Here is a 24179-nt window from a genome sequence, read left to right on the forward strand (position 1 = left end):
GGTGGATCCACTGAGGGATGAACAACCCATGTCTGTTTTTGTTTTTTGTGTAATTTCCCATCATCTTAGTATGAAAAAAAAAATAGTGTTTTTTGTTGTCATTTTGTGTATTTTTCTTCTGTTTCTGTGTTTGATTTTTGTCAGTATGCTTTGCATTTTTTGATTTTTAATTTTTAGTTTTTGTTGTTTTGTGTGTTTTTTGTCCATCACAGCAAAAATAACAATAGTAAAATGAGTCGTCTCAAGGTCCAGAATCTTCTAGATTGTACCAAACTGCATGTACTAACTAGAAATAATGAATCAGAGTTTGATATTTGTAAATAACTTGCAAAGTTAAACAAACTAATATCGAAATAACAAAACATCGAGAACATTTCATTTAATCATCAAGATAGTTTAAATGAAATAATTTCAGTAATTAGCTGTGACCCTTAATGTTGAGTTAAAATTTTGTCATGAAAGTTGATGCAGTAGAAAGAGGCAAAAGGGGACATGTGTAATAATTGTCAAAATGATGTGTGGAGCGTCTCCAAAACCACAGCTCTTGTTGAATTTGATCATTTCAAACTTTTTTTTTTGGCTAAAAGCTTCAGCTTCCCCTACTTTTTATGTTTTAGTTTTGGACTTAAAGGAATATCTGGAAGAACTTTCTCTACGGTGATTTTTTAAGTCTGATTTTAAAGGTAGGGTAGGCGATTTTCAAAAGCTAGCATGATTTTGAATGTAGCTTCCCCAATGGCTCCGCCTTCACCCCCTCGCCCCTCCTCTCTGTGCTCCGTCTCATGCACACAGCTGCTGTAGAAGAGGACCTCAGTTCATTTCTTGTATTGTGTAGAAACTTTGTTGTCTCATGTATCATTCAACAGTAAGTAAACAATAAACTTCACCATTATATATGTTAAATGTGACCAAAAACTCTGTTTTAACTCTGTCAACGGCGACGCACTTTGTGTGAGCTCGTGCATGCAAGGGATCGAGAACGAGCAAAGAGACAGGGAGACGTCGAAGTTATTACAGGTTTACAGCTGCTACAGTTGACAGATTTTCTTTGTTCCTTTTTCAGAGCACGTAATATTTTAGTTTCTGTCAGGACATAAAGACAATTTCAACCAAAAACTTAAAAAGTGTATCTGGAGAAAATTACCTACCCTAGCTTTAACATATAATGCACAAGCAGGCACAGCCTTTTTCCTCGAACTTCAAACATGTGATTAAATTGAAAGAGTTGAAGCAGTGTCTGTCCCCATAGCAGCCTCATCTTGGATATTTTTTTGTCCACCATGTTTGTTTTGTGCCTGTTATGACATCACTTGGCCTGTGCACTAATGGTCTGTTTCTCTTTGGCAGCAATAGTCTTCCTGGCAGCGATGCCATTTGCCTGTCTCTCTCTACATAGTAAAGCACTTCATGGCTAATCGTTTACGGTGGCAGAAAGTCAAAGGGCTAATGTGGGTCGAGGCACACAGGGGTCAGCACAATATTCATGCCGTGATTGTAGAGCCAAAATGGCATGAATGAAGTTTCTTTTTAGCTGCGAAAAATAGCTACGAAACACAGAGCAACATAATTTTGTAGGGAAAAAAACATTTTTTAGATATTTAACTTGTGACTGTGCAAGTTTCAGATGGCTGTGCAAAGGCTAAGCATGATTTTTTTTACCTCACTAGAATTCAATGAAGTATTGACTTTGCGATTAATCAAATTATCATGCAGGAAAAATTAGATGGTGTGATGTTTGTTTCTGCCCACCACATTACAATGTCTAATCTGCACCCTGAACATCCGAACCACCTGCTTTTTCACTTTATAAGAAGTTTTTAGGTGCACTTTGTAATCCACGATTTCCTGTTTCACACCATCACAGGCCAGTCTGCAACACCTATCCAGATGTTGGTCATTCAGGCTGTTGCTGAGAGGCGTATCTGCAAGGAAATTGCACATTACTTACATGCACACTTCCTGTTTTTATTATTATTATTATTTTATAATTTATTTTTTAAAGGAACAAACCAAGCAGGTCTCACCAGTGTGTGTTGGAAGACCATTCATATACTGGTGCTCACTTTATTTTCCAGGTTTTTTTTTTGTGTGTGATGCATCAGCAATTTCAAATTTCCCAGTGGGGGGCATTCAATATGATTACAGCTGGTTCTGCTTTTTGCTTTAAAGTATCACAGGTTGAAACTGTAATTTTGTTTGGGAACTCTGTGGTTTTTGTAGACAGGCCATAGGTTAGATGTTAGAATCTAATTGTTGTCTAATGAACATGGCAGGTATCATAATGTTGATTAATAATAGAATAAATTGAATCAGCTCTGTTATATTAAAGGTGGTATTACAGATTTAAGGTGTTATTACAGAATTAATGTTTCTTTGTTTATGGATAATATATTCAAATATTATATTGTCATAATAATTTTTTTTTTTTAAAGGTTTGTGACCTGTGGTTAAAAAACAAAGACAAACAGGAGTCATAACATTGTGTGCTACCTGCAAGCTTTTTTAGAGGGCGTAAATCAAAGATCCGAACAGTAATTGAAGTTGTTACTTTAACTGTCCTAGCTATTTATTCATGTTTTTTTTTTTTTTTTACAATTTATATATCTTTTTATGAGTAATAATGTTAAGAATGTTTTGTATATTTGTATGTCCTTACAGTTTTACATCAACCTGTTGATGGACTGGAGATGGAAATTAGCCATAAGCTACAATCTCACACATTTAGCTAAATGTTCAGGAATATGTGTTGTCCCTTTTTATAAATAAATAATTAAACCTCTGACTCCCCACCTGGTTGTTAGATAGTTGCTGCTAAAAAAAATGTCAATGATGATGTTTACCAAGAAAATAGTGCTAGACAAACATAATGGATAGCTGATGTATTAAAAGTTGGGGTAATTATTCACCTGTTTTTCGAGCTTTGTCCCAGATAGGATTAAAACATGATGATCCTTGAATGTCTCAGCACATTTCCCTTTTTAAATGAATAATTAGAGCTCAAGATCAAACATAATTATGTTATGTAATGCTTGATCACACGAGGACATGGTGAGCCATTCCTCCCTGTTTGTCTAACCTCGAGCCTAAAAAAAGAAGTCACTGTAAAGCCTGTTCCACCTGCAGTCTCTATCCTCACAGCAGGAATAAGGAGAAAAGTACTTCAATGTTAAACACCCTCTGCACAGCCTAATAAAAACAGACTGCAGACATGACAAGGCAATGCGTGCCAGCATGAGGAGACGTATGGTCCTTGTAACCCGGGACGGAAATATTTAGAGCTTGGGTTAGATTTCCCTCGGCTCAGACTTTAATGGTCCTAGGTTGGCAGTCCGTCATGAAAGACTTATTAACCTAATTTGGTCCCTTTGAGCCTTAAAGATGCTATAAGGAAAATGTACAACAGGATTGTTTTGATTTAGTGTGAGTTGTTTACTACCTCCTTTGTTTTTTCCCTGTCTAGGGTGGTGATGCACATCGAAAATCACAAATTTACTTTACCCAGTTTAACATTTTTATTGTCGTGTGTCATTACCTCGACAAAAACATCTTCCTTCATTTTCCCTCTTGACAATCTGGGGATGTTTGGTTGAGTTTTAGTAGGTTTCCAGTTCTCTTGCCTGAGTGTACATTTCATGGACATAAAGCTGCACTAACTTCAAGATTCAAACACGATCAGAGTCACAAGTGTTTTGACTGTCAGTAGCTGGTTTTCCATTACAGATTTTTGCAAAAATAAAAGCGATGTTTCTAAATGTCAACAAAGTATAGTTGCGCTTTGAGCTTGTTTCCATTGAACGTTGCTTTGGGCTTGAGCCTCGTAACTCCCATGAAATCTCATCCCACGAGACTTTCGCCGCAGGAAGACGTCATGTTTTCTGAAAGAGATTTGGTTATGTGACCACGTACGTCACGTTCTGTGACGTGTATTTGCGGTGTTACCATGGTGCTTTTGCAACACATTTCAATATCGAAACATCTGAAATTCCTCCTCATGAAAGCGTCAAAACTGTTTAGAGATGTTTGAGTGTTTCCATCACCAGTTTTTATTGCTCTTTTTAGATTTTGCACATTTCCGAGGTTAATGGAAACCCAGCTACAGTTATCTCCACCCCAAATAAATTGTACTAATGTCACAATAAACATTTACCCTGCATGTTACATGGTAAAAATGAGTTAAGGTAAACTATTTTCATAGTATTGATAAACGTAGTAACCCCAAAGGACAATAGCATCATGTAGAAGGAAGACACAAAGCTATAGTGGACCTTGTAGAATCTGAGCTCCTTCATTTCCCTAAAACTTATGAAGAAGGCAATAATATTTAAAAATGAAAAAATGCTTTATGTAATGAATGAAAAGCAATGCTAATATTAGCATTCAGATTATTCTTCACTCGCATCTATCTTTAGAATAAACCAATAATAAATGAAAACAATATATTTGGCAAACTAAAGCACATTTTTGATCATATCTAATTTTGAAGGTTTCCTAAAAAAAGTAACTGTCATACACTTGGGTTTATGGATTGTTTCACTTTTGTGTATTACCATGGGAAGAATTTTGAAACAGTTATTTCTGAGGTAAACTTAATTGATTGGGTTGTTTTGTGCTGACTGAAGTATTCAGTTTGATTGATTTTATGCTCCTATTATGTTGTGGTTTTTATATGAAGTGCCACATCTAATCCTCTATTGCAGTCATCCTGACAGACGAGGAAGTCCAGAGGAAAAAGGAAATGATATTAAAGAGGAAGGAGGAGGAAGCGGCCCGGGAGGCGATGAGGCCCCGACTGAACGATGAGCAAACTCAGATCATCTCCTCTCTGGTTGAAGCTCATCACAAGACCTACGATGCCTCTTATGCCGACTTCTCTCGCTTTCGGGTGAGTCGGCTCACTTTCATTGTAACGACTTTGGTTTGGTGTTTCTGGTCATCAGTGATCAGTATTTTTCCAAAGTGATCTATGCAAGGAAAAGCAGAGAATCCTTGACTGAGTCATGTCTGGTCAAAGTTATGCAATCCCTTTATTTCGTGACATTTTCCTTAAAGGTTGTGATACTTGCTCTGTGGTTGATACTGATACTTAATGTACTTGCAGAATGGAAATACAAATTGAATCTCCACCCAAGTATCGTGATCAATTCAGATTTTGACAAAAGTATATCGTCCCAGCCCTAGAATGCAGTTTTAATCATGTTTTCACCCTCCTAACAAAAGGGTTTGTCTTTTTTTTTTTTGGCCATTTTGAGACTTTAAACAGTTTTATTTTATTTCATTTGAAAAATAATATGTAATATTTTTACAATATGAAAATACATGAGGAATAAAATCTCAAAATGGCCAAAAAAATAGCTTGTTATGAGGGTGACGATGTGTAGGATCTCCACCTACTTTTAGTTTTCTCAGGTTCAGGATCTCATCTGATTTTTTTAATTTATTTTTGTATTTCCCTTGTTCAATCATGCTACAGTTCCCAACACACAAGTTTATACGTTTTAGAATTCTGCAGGTCAGAGAATGAAGGGCCTGAATGACTTAAATAATTTTCCTCTGTTGAGATTTCATGTTGTTAACGTGGTGTGTTTTAAATGTTCTTGTAGCCTATTTCCCCTATTATATCCTGTGAAATGTTTCAGAGTACAAGCTCCGCACTGCGTATCAATGTAAAAGCATTCAGCAGATTCATTTTCCCTGGACAGCTGTAAACAATGTCCTGTTACTGCAGCTCTGTTCACTCTAGGACACCTTCCACCATCACACACCACATACATTTGTTCCCAGTTGAAAGTGAGAACGGCTGTTCCTACCCACCGGGGGTTTCTGCCTCATTGTTCATAAATGAAGACATGCCATCACGTTCACTGTACAAGACTACTACAATGTGTTGTTACAGAGTAATTAAACCCCAATTTGCTGAAAACAAATGTATTGGGTATAAAGTAATGCTGTTGATTTAACCTGGTCTCACGCTCAATTTTAGTCAAGGTATTTAAATTTTGTGGTAAAATGTAACAGTGACTGCCCTCTATGGGTTGAAACCAGGCTATTACAGTTACATTCTGCTATTGGCTGAGAATGAGATTGTGTGACATCATTGGATCATTGGCCCCACCCCTCCTATTAAAAACTAGCACCCTGTGGACTCTACAATCTGTGGGAGTAGGTTGGATTGAGAGAATTGTGAGTATTGAGTAGCTAGTTAGCAGAGCATAAATTGTTTTTTAGATATTTTTTTATAGTATTGACTGGGCGTGTCTTAACTGCTCCAGGAGCCCAGCTCATAATCAAGGCATTTAAAGGTCCCATATCATGTTATTTTTCACCCATCTCCATTTGTTCTAAAAACCCCAAACTCGCCTGTTTTCCAGAGTTTTAGTCTCTGAAAAGTCACTTTCTGAGCAACTCTACACAAACAGGCTGATTTGCGACCAACGTATGCATATTCATGAGTGGGCGTGTCTATAGACAGGACACTGACTTCCTCCTCCCCGCACTGTGACGTGGGGCCAGAGGACGGCCCGCCCTCCTCCCACCCACTCCGTAGCCGAGCTCATGCTGCTTTATAAACACGAGACAGAGCGTGGGGGCGGAGCGTTCACTGGTACATACATAGACTGTAGAAAATACATACATAGCACTGTGCGAAGGATGCTGACATGTTCACCTTCGTGGGCGTGTCTGTTTACATGTCAATGGTAACACGGCAGAGAGCTTCCTGGAGGAGCGGCTTCTCCAGCTCAGTGCAGCATCAAATTTGTCATCAAAGTGGGAACACATCATCAAATTGTAGCGAGGTGTTTGGGCTCACCCTGCAGTAAGAAAGGAGCAAATCACCCTCTAACAATTGAGGGAATCAATGAAAAAAACACGTTGGGCATGTGTATGAAGCCTAAATGTAGTGCTGTTGATTGATCCTAGTCCCACTCTTCACATTTTAGTAAAAGTATTTTCATTTTGCATATTTAGCTGTAAAATGTCTGCTATACTGGCTACTAAAGGTTGAACGCCGACTGAATTTTGCTATTGGTTGAACGGTAAGCTCTTAAAACCCTTGCGTCATCACTTTAACTGTTGGCCCCGCCTCTCCCATAAAACAAATCCTTGTAAACTGATTGACAGAATTCATTATTATTGTGTGGGTTTTGATTCTGTGTGTGCAGGGACAGAGGGGAGGGGGCGGTTACTGAAAGTAGCTGGGCGTGTCTTACTGCTATAGCAGTAATGCACATAATCAAGGCTTTTTTTGAATTTCCCCCTTAGTGGCAGCTCAGCAGAAGACAGGGGTGTACTTACCCTTTACAGTAAATGAGATGAAGGTGGTTTCAATGTATAAAAATGTCCACTCTTTGTTTAAATAAATGGTGCTTAAACACATTGTGCAGATAAAAACAACCACATTACAGATGAAAGGGAAAAATAGGGACATGACTGGGCCAGTTGGGTTTTCATTTAATAACATCAAAGTTTGGTCCTAAGGACAACAACCTTAGTTTTCTGAATTGGAATGTGTTGACACACAATTAACTTTTTTAATGCAGCACTTTTGCATAAAGACAGTTTTTTCAAATGTCCATCTTGAATAAAACCTCAAGCAACAATCCATCCTTTTGTTTGTTTACTGGGCTGCACTGGGTGGGGTCACTGAAATGGTTGTTTATGCAAACTATTTGAAAATCACAATTCCTCTAAGCACAGCAGTCTATTCAGTGTGCTGGAGCACAAAGAGAAGAGATCATGTTAGTTTTGTGACAAGCTTCTGAACCACCAAACAACCCAAGGGAACAGATTGTAAGAACAGATCTGTTAATGTACACGGTTTGTTTGCTACTCTATTATGAGCTGAGCACTGTGTACAGGACTGTGTGTTCCTGACCTTTTCCAATATTGAGTTGTGGGTATCATATTAAGCTGCGTCATGAAGTTAAACGAATGAGGCGCTCGGATGAGTCTTGACAATAACCCCCAGAAAAATCTGACTGGACCACGAGCCCGCCGTACAAATACTCAGCCATGAATATGCAACACACCCTTTCAATCACGTAACTGAGCTGCCAGCACTGAGCTCCGTCTCACACACCGCTGTCGACAGTTTGTACCATCACTATCTACTCGGCTGCTGAGCTTAGAGCGATGCTTTTTCTGGGGTTGATGTGGTCAGTACAAGGACGATGCTGTTTTCTGCTGTTCAGACTCACATTCCTGATGTTTGGGGTTTTATTTAAAGCTATCACGCTTTGGAAAAAAGGAATGACTTTAGTAAGGCAGAAAAAAATGTGACTTTGACAATATTTAATCATTGTTACTTTTATTTTTAGTCTTCTAAATAAACTTACACTACAGTTCAAAAGTTTGTAGAATGCCCTAACTTCTCTGATTGTACTCGAAAATCAAAGAATAAAAGAAATGAAGAATATAGTTTAAAAAAAGACATAATGGAATCAATTAATACACCAAAATGCATTGTAAACTTTGGACTCATCAAAGTAGCCATCTGTTGCAGATGCTATAGCGGAACGCACTCTTAGCATTTTTTCTACAATGTAAATGAAATATTCATCAGAAAGTTCTCATAAATGTGTGGCACTTGTTGAATGCTTTGCTTTCAGCTCTATGAACACAAATTCATGTAATACCTGAACAATGATTCAAGACAAAGAAGTAGAACATCACTAATAAAATATGAAACTTTAATTAACCCTGTCAACGTAACGACTGTAAAGCCACTGATAAATAAGAAAAGCAAAGTTGTACAAACTGTTTCTCTGAATTAAAACGTGAAAAAAATACTGAATAATAATGTCGCTGAAATCGCAAACACTAAACATGGATACATTTTTTTTTTTTAAAAAGCTAAATGTAACTGTAAACCATGAACTGGTGCACTTCTCTCAATAATAGAAACCACAGTGCAGAGCCACACAATTCCCACCCAGAAAAATCAAGTTAACAGATACTGTAAGTTAGATATTAGAACCCGGCCGATTATTATTACTATTGATCGATGTTGATTAATCGGTGATGGCTGTAGTTTCTTCTTCTCTAGAAAAATGACTTTTTGTAAAACTCGTAAGAAAAAAAAAATTCAGTTTTGAGTAACCTTTCCTTGAGAACTTCAGGTGTTCTAAAACTTTTGAGCGGTAGTGATCATCAGTAGTCTTCAAATTTCAGTCTTGATTCAGTCAACTAAGGATTTATATAATAACGAAAATGATGTCTATTATGGTATTTAACTTTATATTTGTATGTCTTGAGTTTGTGGCAGAGTTGACATCTAAATTTGACTTATTTAACTACTTTACACTAAGCCTTCCCTAATAATGGCATGTGATGAACAAAATCACTTCTAAAAGATAATTCCTGTTCTTCTTTGCAGTTGAACTTTGTACAAATAGTGGACATGACAAGTGTTCCCCACCCCCCCCAATGTAAATGAAAAAAAATTACTCCAACATAAAAAAAATCCTCAAAATGATAGAAAAATATACAAAACAAGAACAAAGATGCAAAATGACTCCAAAAACAAGGTCCACACTTATTGACGTCTAAAAACATGGAAAACAACTAGCACAAAATAAGAGAAAAGTCAACAAAATTACAATAAATATACACGGAAACCTTTTTTGTTTCCTGTATTGACGCTCAGATTGGTCATTGTTCTAAATGCTATCATGACTGTAAATAATCTGACCCTATGATCAGACAATCACACTTTGTTTTGTTGCTGTGATAAAAGTTGCCCATCTCAAAATACTGAAATAGTAGAATTGAAGAAATCTGTTAGCGAACAAACTGACATTGCCTGACACTAAATGGGACCCAGTTGGATGGAATGAATTCCAGCACATCTAATTCCAAACCAATTGTGTTGCTCTCATGTCGTTGCAGCCTCCTGTACGTGAAGGTCCTGTAACACGCAGTGCCAGCAGAGCGGCTTCCCTTCACTCTCTGTCTGATGCATCGTCTGACTCATTTAACCACTCACCAGGTGAGACAAAGAAGAGTGTCCTTCTCCTTTCGTCCTTGTTTTCTTTCATCGCTCAGGGCCAAGCCTACCGAGGACGAGATCTATTGATTCAAGAACACCCATTCATCACAATCTCTGCTTTTGTCGTTTGCTAAACTGAGGGATAAGCACTCTTGCTCATGTAATTGGTAATCTTGCTTTTTCACCTTCATTGTGTTGTCTAGTAGATAGAAAACCTGCAGGATTGGAAGTGATTGGATGATTCTTCAGGTGACAAGTTCTTCCAAGTTATGAGTATTTCACATGATCCAAGCACTTTAATGTGATCCCAGTTCTTAGTTGGCATTTAAGGAAATGTTTCCTTAGCCGTGAAAGAGAGAGAGCGAGAGTGTCGTTTGTCGCAATTTCATTAAAAATTTTCTGTCTTTTTTTTATCGCTGTGTTCTAATGACACGCTGGTTTTTGTCTTCTTTGTCCATCTCTGATACGCCTTAAAACAGAGTCCGTCGACACCAAAATGAATTTCACCAACCTGCTGATGATGTACCAGGATGGAGCCAGCAGTCCAGACTCCAGTGAGGAGGACACCAAGCTCTCCATGCTGCCACACTTGGCCGACCTGGTGTCCTACAGCATCCAGAAAGTCATCGGTTTTGCCAAGATGATTCCCGGATTCAGGTACGTTTGATTTAATAACGACAAAGAACGAGGCAATCAAGTGTTTCTAAAATCAGATTTTTTTTTAATTGAACTTAAATTCCAAACATGGCATCTTGTTCCTACATGTAATGCTGCTACAAACTTTTAGTAGCTAGTTTGTGAAATACACTGAGTAAAAATGTAGCCTTTCCATTTCTTGATGGTAGAACCAAAACTCTGTGAAAGTGTGTCAGTCAGCAGTTTGTTAAATTACAGCAGCATCTCAGATCATCTCACAGTTCAAATCCACAGAAGCACCAAACACAGCTGCTTACTTAAAATAAAAAGCACATTTAGCGGTGCCAGTCTGTGCCACACAGAGCGTTTCAGCATTTGTTGCTCACTGGGTTCCACACACACAGGTTGTCTGACGATGCTGCTGCTAATAAATGTACCAGGTCCGGCCAGTGTGTCTGGCTTAAGAGTGACGGATGGTCTTTTTTCTACTTATTATTAGAGGTTTTAAATTAATAGATTGTTCCTTCAAATTGAGTTTAGAAGCTGAATTGTTATTTTCCATTACTGGTATATGTGACTGTGGCGTTCTCATTAGTTTCTGAAGTCTTGTGAACCACGACTGCTATTGACACAAAATGCCTCTGCGATTGACCGGTAGATCGCGATCGATGTATTGGGCACCAATGAGCTAGTTTGTCTTTCAATAAAGCTTTTGCATTTATTTTAATGTTTATTACAGTTTAAAATTGATGAGAGATCTCATTTAGGTTTAGTCTGCTACCTTTTGCACTCATTGACCCATCCATCAATCTATGATGCTGCGTTCACACCGAATGCGTCTTCTGCGTCACCAGATGTGTCTGCCGCACGAAACTGACCAATATTTCTGACCAATATATCTATAATCGCAGTATCGTCATATCGTGAGATAATCGGTACCGTGAGCTTTGTGTTGCGTATCGTGAGGTACCCAGAGGTTCGCACCCCTAATCATCATTGTATCCAGATTTGGGTTAATGCAGTAGCAGCTGCAGCCTCTTTCAGCCCACATCGGATGCAAGGCAGAAGACTTCTTGAGAATGAGCTCACTCCAGCCAGGCCATTTAAAAGTCGATTGCCAGCCAGTAAAAAACCAAATACTCAGTGTTTAAAATCGAACATTAAGGTACTAATCTGTTGTCCTGCTGAGTTCTGATTAAGATATAGTGACCAGTAAAACCAAGCTGCAGTCAACCACAATCCCGAAGAGACATAAAGCCTGAATGAACACAATGCACACGGATCCACTGCCATCACGCACACGGGACATTAAAGGCTCAGGCGAGATTGTATTATCGCTCCCAAACAAACAAGCTCTTCCAAGAAATCCGTCTGAACAGGCTGCAGTAACATGAGTGCATGCTGAGCTGTGAGATGAGTGTATACACACTTAATGTATGCACACACAGATGCCAAGTAATAACAGGACAGACATGACACTCTGCCATAATAACTATCAAATATATTTTTATCTGCATGATGTAGCATAGCAGTTTTTTAGCCTTTGTGGTTCATTAGTTGGATGAAATGAAATACGATGAATTGAAGTTACACTAATTAATTCCATACACCTTGCTATAGAAGTCAGTGTTGACTCAATTACATCATATTTAATGTTACAAAACTGACCTTTTTTCTTGAGTATTGCTCTTTTTAACGGTTCATATGTGGAAACTCCAGTAGATAAGATTTTAGACCACTGAAATCAGCATGGCTGACACCTTAATCACTGACACATTAAAATTAACATTTTCTTGCTTTTTCTTTCACTCGCTACTAACTTGTTTTTTTTAATGTGAATCATACAAACTAAAACATTTTTTGGAACATCTAATTTAGCACCTAAAACAATGATGATAAATGTAAAATCTAGATGTTATTCATAGATAGAATTTGTTGTTATTTACTCTACTTTCTGCTTTTTTCTAAACTTATGTCTTTATTTTATTGGCCGTTATTTTTTAGATAAGTCATATTTTTTTTGGTAATAGCAGCTTTTAGCTCAGCCCAAACTTTGGAAGTCAGCATGGTTCACATTTTAATGTTACTGAATAAATGGAACTGTTTCAGAATGAACACAATGTTTGTGCAATACCTTCATGATTTAGTGTCTGGTTTACTGATTTACAAAACGTGATTATGGTCAGATTTGAAATTAATTAGTCAATTAAGTAAATTGATTTGCACCACTGCTAAATATATATTACTACTTTAATATACCGCTTAGCCCTTGGAGTCTTTTTTTGACATGCGTTTTTGTAAATGTGATACTCCACAGAAACCCAATGTCAATTTCTACCAGTCGGCTAAAAAAAGAAATAATTATCATATAAAGTCAATTACTGGGCAAATGACAAAGCTTTCCTGTTCGCTCCATCATCAAGTAGTCCGTCTGTTTTACACATTTATTGAAAATAGTACCACTGTGCCTTCTTGTGACTGTGTTTAGGTTGATAGTTGAAGGAAGAACGACACATACATATTTCAATGACACACTGAATGTCAGTGACATGCACGTCACTAATTGTGTTTCTACACATGTGTTTTGCAGAGACCTGACAGCAGAGGACCAGATCGCCCTGTTAAAGTCGAGTGCCATTGAAATAATCATGTTGCGTTCAAACCAGTCGTTCAGTTTGGAAGACATGTCCTGGAGCTGCGGAGGACCGGATTTTAAATACTGCATCAATGACGTCACAAAGGGTTGGTGTCAGTCTGGTTTTTGCAGCCATGCTATATGAATAATAAAGTCTCATAACCTTACTAAGATGACATTACATAACACTTTGTACTCTTGCATTCATTGACATAGTTAAACAATTCATAGCTCCTAGCAAATATTACATCTACATCTTGTTTATATCTTTGCCTTCAAGTCACATTCAAAAAACATTTTACTTCCTGTCTTGGCAAATATTAGTCTTGGGTCATGCTAAGCATCTCTGACCTCTAAATGACCTTTGTTTTTTCATTATACTAAAACTGAGGTCAAACCATCACTGGCAAGAAAAGAAAGGAAATCTTCACATCTGAATTAGAGCGAAGATGTACTTTTTGACAGTGTGAAAACTGAACTGTACAGTTCCAAAATGTACAGTTTTGCATCATTTCTGTGTTTACAGCGTTTTTCTGTCTGCTGCGCTTTCCGCCTGTCGGCCACAGTATAAAGTCTGCCCCCCTGTGCGCTCTGCAAACCATTTCAAAGCAGAGATCCTGGAGAGACACACGGAAATATACCGTTTATATCAACATCAGTTGTAAATAACACATTAAAAGAAATAAACCCTTTTAAAAAGCCTTAAATTACTAAATCTTGTCCCTTGACTTTATTTGGCTGTGCTGTACGGCAAATCAACACACTCAGATTTACGTACACAAGGTCAGACCTGACGTGAGATCTGATCGTAGCGTACGCTTAAGTCAACATTGATAAATACTGAAGCTTGCGTGAATATAGTCCAACGCACGTTGTACACTCTGCTCTGAGCCTACAAGCGGTTTATAAACGACTACCATAGTGTAGGCCTCATAGATCAAAAGATCCAAGGTATTACTTCTAAAAAAAAAAAAAAAAAAAGGGGAGAATTTATTCACAAACAAATGTTGAAAATGTTTTGTTTTTTAGTAGATTTTGAGTTACTATTATTTCTTGTAAAGTTTTTACTAGCAACATATTTTTTATTTTATTTTAAGTCTACTAATACTACTAGTGTAACCTTTTGCTTGTGTACTCTTAAACCGAAATTGAGTGCACTAGTAGAGCCTAGCTATGGTTAAATTCATTCATATCAAATTTCTGCTCAAACGGCATTCCATTAACCTTGCCTGCAAGATGGATTATCCTGATGTTCACAAACACCAGAATCCATCATGTGCTGTTCCCGCCTTTGCCTTTCAAAACTGAACCGATTCAAACCAATCATAAGGCAGTGTTGTGGTTTAGGGTGGGATATCCAGGTGTGACGAAGGCGGAAGCACCACAGCAAAACTGGCACATGTAGAAAAATAACAAATAGAAAGATGTCAATGCAGGCGGATGGTTAACTTGCCCTTAACTCGCATACTCATGTTGCAAAAACGACCGAAGTCACTCAACGACGTAATGACCGCAGCATTACTATCCTAAATGAAAGTTTTCACCAGCAGACTCTTGTTGGTGTTGTAGTAGCGTCTCTGCGGTGCATGTCGATGACGACATCATCATTTGTTACCGTGTGATTGGCTAAAACAAATCATGGTGGACAGGCGCTTCACCTAATCAGCTTCAAGCATTCTGTCCATGTCCCTCCCTGGTTCTGAAAGGATTCGCCTGACATAGACCCAGAACAATGTGGAGAACTCTAGTTAGAGGGAGGGCTACACATCAATCTGGCTCTTGCCAGGTTTGCGTTCCATAGGTGTTCATTTATTGAAGTGAGACTGTGCACCTCACCCTGAGGTTGTTAAACACTGCACCACTCCCATTCTTAGTTCTACTCCATCCACACTCCAAGTCTTTTTTAATTTGAGTGTGTCTGCTGTGCTAAGTTTACATTGCTGTTCTCTCCACAGCGGGTCACACTCTGGAGCTGCTGGAGCCGCTGGTAAAGTTCCAAGTGGGTCTGAAGAAACTGGACCTGCACGAGGAGGAACATGTGTTGCTCATGGCTATCTGCCTGCTGTCTCCAGGTACAGCTGCTTGTTAGAAAAATTAATAGAGATGGACTTTATTATTGAGTCATGACTCAGCGTTGATCTTTAAATGGCGTTGAACTCCCCAAACATGAGTGTGACGCTCACTGATGTCATTAAGACACAAATTCCGTAGGCGTGTGATTGAGATGTTTGCAAGCAGTGAATAACACTGGGAGCTGTTGTTCAACACATTGAGCTTCCAGTGAATGGATTACTAAAGGAGCCTGCTTGGCAGCAAGGTCACTTCTGAGGAGAACAAAAAGTGTTTCTCTAGCCATTTCTTTTTCCTTAAATCTGAAATTCTCTGGAAGCATCATCTCTACAGAAAGTCTTGAACAGACCATGACTCAGTGTTTACAAGTTTGTGGCTCAGCTCAAGGTCCTTAAGAGAAAAAACGTTTTTAATGACAGCTAAGAAACTTTCATTAAAATTCAGATTTTCATTATCATTGAATTCAACACAACAGAACCACAAGAGAAAAAGTCTATTTTCCCTTGAGGTTTGATGAATGACTCGGCTTAGTAAGTCAGGGCAATAATATGTACCTTCTTTTCTTTTTTATTACTACTTCTTATGTGGCACAGTCAAGATGAACCGTTACTGTTGTGTATTTGAAGTCAGAGGGTTAGAACAGTTTGACTAATGCTTTTAGATGAAATGGGGTTATGGCATTATTGCTGCAGATTTCTCTTCATAAAACTTTTCTGAACAAAAGTAGCTTTTTTCATTACCATTTATCCATTCGTAAGAGTTTGAAAATTGGTTTTATTAAATAAAAGTTCAGCCTAGTCTGAATAGTCTATAGGCTTTCAATTTTGGACTCGAATTGCCTTTTCAAAGGTCTAAAGATGCTGCAATATTTTGGCTACAATGGTGACTTTGGGGAAAATAAAATTGGAACGAAACATTGGGAATGAAATAATTTAGATTGTATGCAAAGTCTGATGAGCATTTCAATGATTTTTGGAAAACAAGCCCTAAATGGTCCTTTTTTCCTCCTCCATCAGACTGTCAATATTGTGGTATTTCAAGATGTAATTACTGTATTACTATTTATACAGTTCAAGAAAACATCCACGCAATGTTTGAGTTAGCTTGGAAAAGGAAAAGACATCCACCAAGCAAAAACAACATGTTTCATTAAATGTAGATTTAAACTGTACATCAGAAGACGACAGATTGTTCATGATTAAGTCCTCGTGCCAAAACAGCATTGAAGGGAGTTCAAAAATGTAGCTATACTTAGAACTTTTTTTATCTTAAATTAAATTAATTGGTGTTACTTTATTTTAAATTGTATACATACAGTATGCCTTTGTGTAAAATAAGTTAAGTTCCAATTGTGCAAGATTTAGTCTCTTACTTTTTAAGTTTATACATGAGTTTTTAAGGGAACCGTGGCAATATTTATTACCAAAAATAAACGTTGGGGGTGAAAGTAACTAGTAACTTTTACTTTGAGTACTACTTTTTACTTTATGTATGACTTACTTGTACTTGAGTACAATTTCAATCAAGTAACAGTACTTCTACTTGAGTAGGATATATCAGTACTCTTTACACCTCTGGTGTCATACACTTAATGTCAAAATTGTGTGTTGATCTGATGCTGTTTTCTGACCCTCCTGCATTCCTCTCTCCTGGTTCTCCTACAACAGATCGTCCCGGAGTTCAGGACCACGCCCGTATCGAGCAGCTCCAGGACCGGCTGTCAGAGGTCCTGCAGGCGTACATCCGGGTCAACCACCCCGGCGGGCGACTCCTCTACGCCAAGATGATCCAGAAGCTGGCCGACCTGCGCAGCCTGAACGAGGAGCACTCCAAGCAGTACCGCTCGCTCTCCTTCCAGCCCGAGCACAGCCTGCAGCTCACCCCGCTGGTGCTGGAGGTGTTTGGCAGCGAGGTGTCATAGTGCTGAAGGAGATCCAACCCTAACCGCTATTTCTTCACCCTGAGAGAGTATGGAGAAGTGGGACAGTGATGGAAGATTCGATTTTTACCCTTTACCCATCATCATTTTTCCATCCTCATCTTCCTTGGACCACATACAACAAAATCCCTGCTGAAACTGAAACCTTTACTCATCGCTATCCGTGGTTGGAAGAGCATCTCACAGTGGAGACGGATCAACAGATTTCATCATTTCCTCCATCCTCCGTACATCTTTCCAACATTACAAAAAAACCTGGAACCAGTGCACAGGTTTACATCCACCACTGGGTTTACTATCTTTAATGTGGGTTTACACTTCAACAGGAAACACATTTGGACCTACTAAACTCCAGCAGAGTGGAATCGCTCACAAACCCATGATAATATTTTGGATTGATTGTGTTTAAATTATCCAATGAGGTGGATTTTGTTGTCGTTTCTTGTTTAGGTCTCGTAACAGCAAAGAGAAAAGCTTGGGGAGGAATGTGTGTGTTTGGGAATGGTGGGATGAAAGTTGGAAGATGGTGGGAGTGAGGAGGAACCCCCTGTTCACAAAACAAAAGGGATTTATATCCAACACGAATGTATGTATAATCAAATATAGATATAGATATATAGATGCAGTTTATGCTTTTAAGCTGATTTATATGAATATGTACACACACACACGCTCACGTATAGCTGTCTGTGTGTGTGTGTGTGTATATTAAAAAGAGTGGTTGCTTCCATGGAAGCCAAGCTATGAGTGTTTATAATGTAAAAGATTTTGAAGGTCATTCCTCCGTTGCATGTGTATGTGTGTCTAATACACACATCCACATGAGTGTGTGTGGGGAAGCTTTGTATTTTTGCGATATGTGGACATTGTGTGAGAATATTGGTGGACCACAAGGGGGTGTGTGCGCAGGCTCCGACTGGAGGCGTCCGGTGCAGGGATGTGCTCATGCATCAGGTTGTTGTTTTTATTTTTATTTTAAAATTTATATTTTTGTTGTTCTTGGACCTGTGAAGCTTGTTGGAGTGAAACACACAAACACAACTTCACGTCTGGTGGACAGTGATCGTTTTGGCTGTTAGATTGCTGCTAGGACAGTTGGAGCTGGACGGTCGGACAGAAACCAGCAGCTGCCAGTTGTTGCCTCAGGGAAATGTTTGATATTTGTTTGTTTCAATGGTGTGTGTTGCGTAAGCTAACAATCTTAGGAGAGATTGTTTTCAAAGCTCGAAGCATCACTGTGATTCCTCATCAAGCTAATTCAGAGCAAAGGAAGAGAAGAGCTAGCATTCATATCACAACACTTTCAATAAGCTTTTGTAATCAATTTGGCTCCATTGCGATTTAAGTATAGTTAATATTCAGATGATTTATTCAAGATAATGATAGTTATTGCTAAACTATTTATAGCCTGTGGTGCTTGTGAATTACTATTTAATGCATAGTAGAAGCTTCATATGCATTTTAAAAAAAAAAAAAAATAATAATAATTTCAACACCAGCCACATAAGCAAGGTTTAGGACTTAATTTCCTCCACCATCACACATATCACATTTATGTTGAAGTGGTGCATGCTCGCTCCCTCATGCAGGCCTGTGTCACCCCCTTGTGGAATAACATTGTAAATACCACTTGCTAAGTCTGTAGATAGAGATCAATGTAGTTAAAAAATACTAAGATTATGCTTGTGGATGGAACGAAGCTCTGGAGATACAGCGCAATATGCAATCAGGAGGTGAACTGGTGTGTTGTGGTCGACTGGGATGGACCGGACAACTGATGTGGAGTTGCTTGGTTGCGTCTCTTTGTCAGCTTGTGACAATTGAGCATCATTTAGGAGGACCTGTTATGCTTATATTCATTGTGTTATAAAGACTCCCATTGGATCAATTCAATACCATGATTTATACAGAAATATGGCCACTCTCTCCATCAGAATCTAGTTGTGGCACAAGAGTTACAAATTGTAAGTGTAGTCCTCCTCATCAACTTCTCTATTTGTTAGAAAGAGCAACCTACAGCTATTTGATCATTGGAAGGCAGACAAAAGAAATGTAATTTGACACCAGCATCGTCTTAAGCAGCTCATACAATCTTTCTTTACATTTTAAGCGGGGTACACACAAAGATAATCTGGATGTTTTTGCCCTGATTTTCCCCTGTCTGACCAAGGATGACAAACGCCAGATTATTAGGTTTTTTATAACATTATCCTATAAGATGATCCTGTGGTAAGAGGTGTGTTATGGGTGTATTAACACCGATAGACCCTAGAGTGGTTAAACCGCTCTTGGATCTGTTTACCTGGATAGTCTGCCTCGTTTGGGTGGTGTGAACACGCAAACAACGTCTAGAGTGGATCAAACTTGGAGCATTTCCTAGCTAATCGGTGTGCTGTAAAGCAAGCGCGAACGGCACGGAATTAAAACAGGAAGTATCGGAGAAAATAGTGGGTGGTTAGGAGAACCGGCAAGGCATGAAAGAGGGCTTTAAAACCACCTAAAGCTTGGTAACTTGATGCTGCTCCATTGTTGTGAATGATGTGAAATAACAAACAGAGAAGGTAGAAGTATCTGAGCTTGCTTTGACCCATAGATGAGAGCCTTTTCTTTGGGTTTCTGTTCATCTGCCTAGAAAAGTGCCTATCCCTGTAATGGCCCTCTCAAGCTATTAGCTCATACAACTGCAGAGGCTGTTTGGAGCAGATCAGAAGTTGCACTCTGAATGCAAACCATTGGTATTATCAGCTGTCCTCCACCTATTCGGACCCAGTCTGGGACTAAATTGGTGTGAAAGCACTCCAAGAGTGAATTTGTTCTGATAATTGGCACTAAAAAATAATACATTTTAAACTATAAAACTCCTCATGTGTGGGCGGGAAAAGCAGATGACGTGATATGTGACGTGGAACAGAATGTAGCCGATCAAGAATTTAGATGACTAAGAAAGGCGTAACGCTGTAATCCAGAATGTCAAAATATCTCACACATAGCTGACTGCTATAATGTTGGATTTTTTTTCAGAATTTACAGAATAGGAATCAATGATTTAAGTCGTAGGTCGGAAAATCCCAAGTTCCGAGTTGCTTGCATTAGATCACGTTGTTAGATCTTGTTTGATCTGTGGTGATACAGAATGGTTCCATGTGTGTTTGCAGTCCACGATCCAAACATTTCTAGGCCTATTTTTTCTTCATGTGTGGGGTCTTTAACAGATAAAAACCTAGTCAGATTCAGAAAGTCCTTATGTATGTACCCATTTAAAACCGTTTAATAGGTTCTCCTAAAGAAAACATCACGTCCTCATCTAAGAACCTTAGTTCTGATAGTTTTGGACGGAACATTTAGGAATGATCTTTTTGTCCTCGATGTTAAGCCTCAAAGGCTTCATCAGAGGAAGCATTCCCAGGAAGTATTGATGCTAAGCATTCCAAATACTGAGGAACTTTCAAACACTCGCTCAGCAGCTGTCTGTCCATCCCATTCATATGGATGTATGTATTTTCTCTCTTTCAAAGTCAATCGATAAGCTTTTGACAATTATACAGTGTACCCATGTTTTTATGTTAGTGAATGTCTGACTTTTATTCTGTTTGTTTTGAAGATTGTCAAGTTTAATGTGTGTCAGATTTTGCTCTTTAGCTGTCGCTCGGCTTGCTGACCTGGAACTTTGGTTCAGTGAAGTAAAGATAAGACTCTTGGAGGTTAGTCTGCCTCACCCATTGTTCTTAGAATTTTGAACAACCATGGGAATGGTTGTGAAACTGAGCGCAGTCAAAAAAAAAAAAAGTAATTCCATCTCCCATGGAAGTACAGGCTCCCAGCTTTGTATAGAAACATCTTTTTCCCACAGACGCAGGATGTCACAGAAACACTGCTTCAACTGACTGACCCAGGATTTAGCCAATGACAAACTGTCGCAGCTTCAGCGTGGGGCGTGCCCACCCATTCATCAACAAACCATCTAACCACCTCTTTTTCTGGAATAGTCAATCACAGCAGGATTTGGCTTTAACTCGGCAGCCAATCAGTTGCACCAAGGGCTGATGGAAGTCTGGGAATTTTTGTCTTTTTTTTTTTTCTTTAAATTTGGAAATAGCTGCTCACGATCACGTTAATGTGAAAATGGCAAACACGGGAACTTTTTGGAACGGACCTCAAAAAGACTCAAAAACTAAATCCAAAGCGTGACATCATCTTATTCACTTCTGTGTTGCATCGCAGCTTTTGATGTTCATGTTTCTTTACACCATTCATTGTTTTGGTGACATTTAACATTATCAACTACATCCGGTTTATCACACGGAACGCATAGCGAGGGGAGGAAGCGGGAGGCTGCTCAGCGTTTCGGGGATGAAATGGTTGATGTCAGTCTTTCATTTCGGTAAATGTATTTATTAATGATTGCAACTTTAGAGTTGAAAATCTAGTGAGGAAAAGCTCAACTATTTAATGGCTCCTTACTCAACCAAATCCGAACAAACGCTGCAGCCTCTCGGCTTGTTTTCACCTCGCCCTCTCTTCTTCAACCAGGTCAGCTTCTCCACCTCGGTAGCCTTACTCAAAGCAACCTCACTCTGCTGGAAATCATGGAAAACATGAATACCTCAGTAACACAGGATACTTTTCACAATAGCCTTCAAGGAAACCAAACATAACCTCGCACACAGAACCAACACACTACAAAATCCCTCCTCAGAAACCATTGCAGTGTTTTTAAAGACATTATCTGTGACCTAGTTGCCAAGTTGTACATAAACAAAGTAGTCCAGTAGAATCCTGTTGGCCAGTCCGTATAGTAGTGGATCCCAATGTTTTTTAGATGGTATCTCACTGTGTTTTTTTTTGTTTTTTTTTTTTCCTGATTTACTCACTCGATTGTCATCTCTGCTCCTCATCTCTCTATATGCAGACAACATGCCGCTCTGCTTTAGCGCTGCATTTTAACCAAACATACTACCTCTCCCTTCCGCACACATACAGTATATATATTAGTATGACAGATTCCTGTTTTTATTATTTTAACACTACATAATGGTTTTGTGTATATGTATATTATTTTCTTATATTTTTTCAAAGAAATTCATTTTGAATGCTGGAAGTTTTTTGAATGTTTATTTTGAAACTCAGATTCCTTTATATTATAACACTACAGATCTGACAGTCACAATGGCCTCTTTTTGTGTGGAAGTAGGGTGTGAAGCGGTTGGAACGTTGAATCTTTAAAGACTGAATCAACCATTTATCATGAAGTCCAAATGAGTAATTTCAAATCATTTACTGCGTGTTGTGAATAAGGTGAAGCTCATCTTTTTAGACACCATGTTATCAAATTCATTATCTTTTTTGATCCAGAAATGTTACATTTGAAATATGAATTGAAATTAAGAGTATCCTGAGCAAAATGCGTGGCAAACAAAAGATTTGTAAAAGAATATAATCATATTCAGGATCAGAGGCATTATCAGTCTAAAGCTGCTGTGTGTCAAAGTATGTTTTTGTTTTTTTTTTATCATTTTGGTTGAGGTTGCTAACACTTTGTTGTACTTTTTATTATTACGCTATTGATTATAGTTTGTAAAGATACATTCTAAATCATCAAAAGAAATATAAAAAGCTTTCCTAGCCTGAACAATTTTACTTTTAAACTGAAATTATTGCTTTAGAACACTATCATACCCCTGTTAAAACTAACTTAACAAAGGCTTTGGCTTTGCAGATATTTACTAGCTAAGATGACACAACACAGCTGGTAAAGGTGTTATTCATTTTGGCGCTAATAAAAATGGTTTGGAATTGAGCTATCATGAAGTTGCTGTTTTCACCCAATCTTGACGCAACTCAGAGGAAACCTAGAAAACCAGCTCAACAGGAGGCTTTGGATGCTAAGCTAACCACACAACGCAAGCTTTTCATTCTTCACTTTCTGTCTCTCAGTCATAAAGGTCTTATTTCACCTTTCACCCAGAGGCGAAGGCTGCATTTTAATGCAGAAAGTCGTAATTTGACAGATATGCTGTGAAAGCTCATGTCTTATACAGGGAGCATACAGAAAACCATCTTTTCTAGCTATAATCTCAGCTCTCCTGTCTGTGTTTATTCCATCTTATATCTGAGCTTTGTGAGGGTTTGCAACATTGGGATCCTTTTTTTTTTTTTTTTTTTTTTAGATATCCACCATAGAGATAGTGTCCTTTCAATTTTTCCAGTCAAGTGTCAGATGCCGCCTTCAGAAAACCAACTTCTTTCTTCTCCTTCTCAGTTACAAAACAAAAGATACACACTGGCCACATTGTGAATGACACACCTAGCCTTCAGTGATCACTCTTCTGTTTCAGCAACACGTGAGATGTTTCATTTTTTGAAATTCAAACTTCTTCAGGTGAATTGCTTTGATTTTTATGCTGACTCAGCATGTTGTCTTGACGTCTCACGAGTTAAACTTTGGGCCTCGCTTGGACATGTGTCCCGGTCGGACAGAAAGTTTACCTTCTAGGGTGCTCATCACACGTTTCTCTGCTACCTCTGGAAAATATGTGCTTGCTTAAAGACAAACGCACTTAAGAAAAGTAAAGCTCACACGCTAACACACACACACACACACACGTATACACACACACACACACACACACACACAGTGACTGAAAAAGAACACCCAGGGCAAACACTCGACACAGGCACACACTAGTGCACACTTTTATCCCTCACCAGCAGTTCTTGCCATTGATGCACTTGTGTTATTGTGTCTGAATGCATTGCAAAAATATTGATCATCGTCATCATTTATAGACTGCTCTAATGTTAGTGGTCAGACCTGGACTAGCCGGGTGCGTACGAACTATTACAAGTTTACGTCCTTACACGTGGTTTTTATAGGGAAGAACAACATCAATGCACATTATGCTCAGCTCAGTTGT

At 38.5% G+C, this 24179-nt stretch overlaps 1 protein-coding gene across 2 annotated transcripts in view; it reads left to right on the plus strand.

Moving 5' to 3' along the window:
- The window catches only part of LOC114466877 (vitamin D3 receptor A), a 102010-nt gene extending 78175 nt beyond the window's left edge, over positions 1–23835 (plus strand). For both annotated transcript variants that reach the window (XM_028452723.1, XM_028452724.1), the window contains 6 exons: positions 4698–4882; positions 9886–9985; positions 10465–10642; positions 13212–13363; positions 15212–15328; positions 16994–23835. In XM_028452723.1, the coding sequence (XP_028308524.1) occupies positions 4698–4882; positions 9886–9985; positions 10465–10642; positions 13212–13363; positions 15212–15328; positions 16994–17247 (986 nt within the window). In that variant the 3' untranslated portion in view covers positions 17248–23835. The remainder of the gene's footprint in view (positions 1–4697; positions 4883–9885; positions 9986–10464; positions 10643–13211; positions 13364–15211; positions 15329–16993) is intronic.
- The last annotated feature ends 344 nt before the right edge of the window (positions 23836–24179 follow it).

The sequence above is a fragment of the Gouania willdenowi genome, chromosome 7 (assembly GCF_900634775.1).
Source record: "Gouania willdenowi chromosome 7, fGouWil2.1, whole genome shotgun sequence".
Classification (NCBI taxonomy): Eukaryota; Metazoa; Chordata; class Actinopteri; order Blenniiformes; family Gobiesocidae; genus Gouania; species Gouania willdenowi.